Source organism: Triticum dicoccoides, chromosome 5A, assembly GCF_002162155.2.
Source record: "Triticum dicoccoides isolate Atlit2015 ecotype Zavitan chromosome 5A, WEW_v2.0, whole genome shotgun sequence".
Lineage (NCBI taxonomy): Eukaryota > Viridiplantae > Streptophyta > Magnoliopsida > Poales > Poaceae > Triticum > Triticum dicoccoides.
The window spans coordinates 143,725,316-143,726,669 of record NC_041388.1 but is presented as its reverse complement, the minus strand read 5'-3'; the positions used below and the strand labels follow the sequence as shown (position 1 = coordinate 143,726,669).

The window sequence follows — 1,354 nt, the reverse complement described above, 5'->3', positions numbered from 1 at the left end:
ATTGCTCGCCATAGAAGTGAACGTTGAAATTTCGTAATGAAAAGTAGTTTTTTTTTTGGCTGAGTTTCCGTTAGTGAAAACCCCACAAACGTAGATCGCCGTCACATCTGGCCTGGTAGTCTGTGGGGTCCACCTGCAGGCACTGCCGAGTTTATATCCGGCAGAACTCGGCGAATATGCGACACTGCTGAGTTTCTTTCGTTCGCGTTTTTCCTCGCACTAGGGCCAACAGTGAAGTCTGCTGAGTTGCGCGTCACTGTGGAGCTCAATTATCAACAACTCGGCTCCGGATGAATTGAACTCGGTGAAATCCGGATTCCAGTAGCGTGGTAGAAACTTGGCAAAATTTGTGTTTGTCCCAGTGCCATATGACAGGAACTCGGCAAACATGCGATTTGTCAGAGTGCTGTTCTTTTGACTAGTGTTTCATCATGGAACTCGGCAAATGTTATTTTGCGGGCAAAGTTAGAATTTAGTAATGAATTTGGAGACTCTGCCGACCGGTTTTTAGGGAGAAAAAGAAGTGGAAAAAAAAACTCGAGGTTCAAAGAGATTGGCCGCTGCCGTGGCCATTTGTGAACGAGTTCATTATTTGTGAATGGTTTCAAAACGTAAACTCGGCGCTGAAAAGATAAGCCTGAAAACGTGGTGCAATGGGAAAAAGTCCACTTCTCATAAAGATACGCAGCTTTGTCATTCCCTTATCGATAGAGGCCAAAACTTCTGGTGCTCCCGTCTTCATTACGTACTCATGTGAGGATGGTTTAGTAGGCAAAATACAAACCAAACCTCTCTACGCGCGCATGCATGCAGTGTAAAATTTTGATTATAAACGGTACTTATACGTGGGAGTTAACTTGATGCTTCTCTCAGCCTCTCAGGCTCAGAGCCAGATCGCCCCGGCGGCCTTGAGCATGGGCACCAGCTTCCCACCAAGGTGCAGCGACATGACCCTGTCGGTGGAACCGACGAGCTTGCCGCCGATGAAGACGGCCGGGACGGCCGGCGTGCGGCCCAGGCGACGGGCGAGGTCGCGCTCCATGTCACGGCCCCGGGGGTCCTTGTCCAGCTCGTGCACGGCCGCGCAAACGCCGAGGCCAGAGAAGAGGGTCGTCACTGTGTAGCTCATTGGGCAGTCGTTGCTCGGCGTGAAGATCACCACTGCCTTCTCCGTCGATAGCCTCGTCACCCTCTCCATATTTTCTCGTCGATCTTCTTGATGGATTGTGAAAGGACCTAGTTGGAAAGCTGGTGTTTTTCTCTGGAAAGAAATCTAGTGTTTTTCTCAGAGAAAGAAAGCTAGTGTTACTTAGTGGTTTTGCCTTGTGTATGATGTGTTTAGAGTATGGTGCGA

General features: G+C 49.3%; 1 protein-coding gene across 1 annotated transcript; it reads right to left on the bottom strand.

Moving 5' to 3' along the window:
- Positions 1-656: 656 nt before the first annotated feature.
- On the bottom strand, positions 657-1,323 carry LOC119297103 (glutaredoxin-C15-like). Its single transcript, XM_037575029.1, has one exon. It carries the CDS (start codon positions 1,196-1,198, stop codon positions 884-886), a length of 315 nt encoding a protein of 104 aa, XP_037430926.1. The 5' UTR covers positions 1,199-1,323; the 3' UTR covers positions 657-883.
- Between the last annotated feature and the right edge of the window lie 31 nt (positions 1,324-1,354).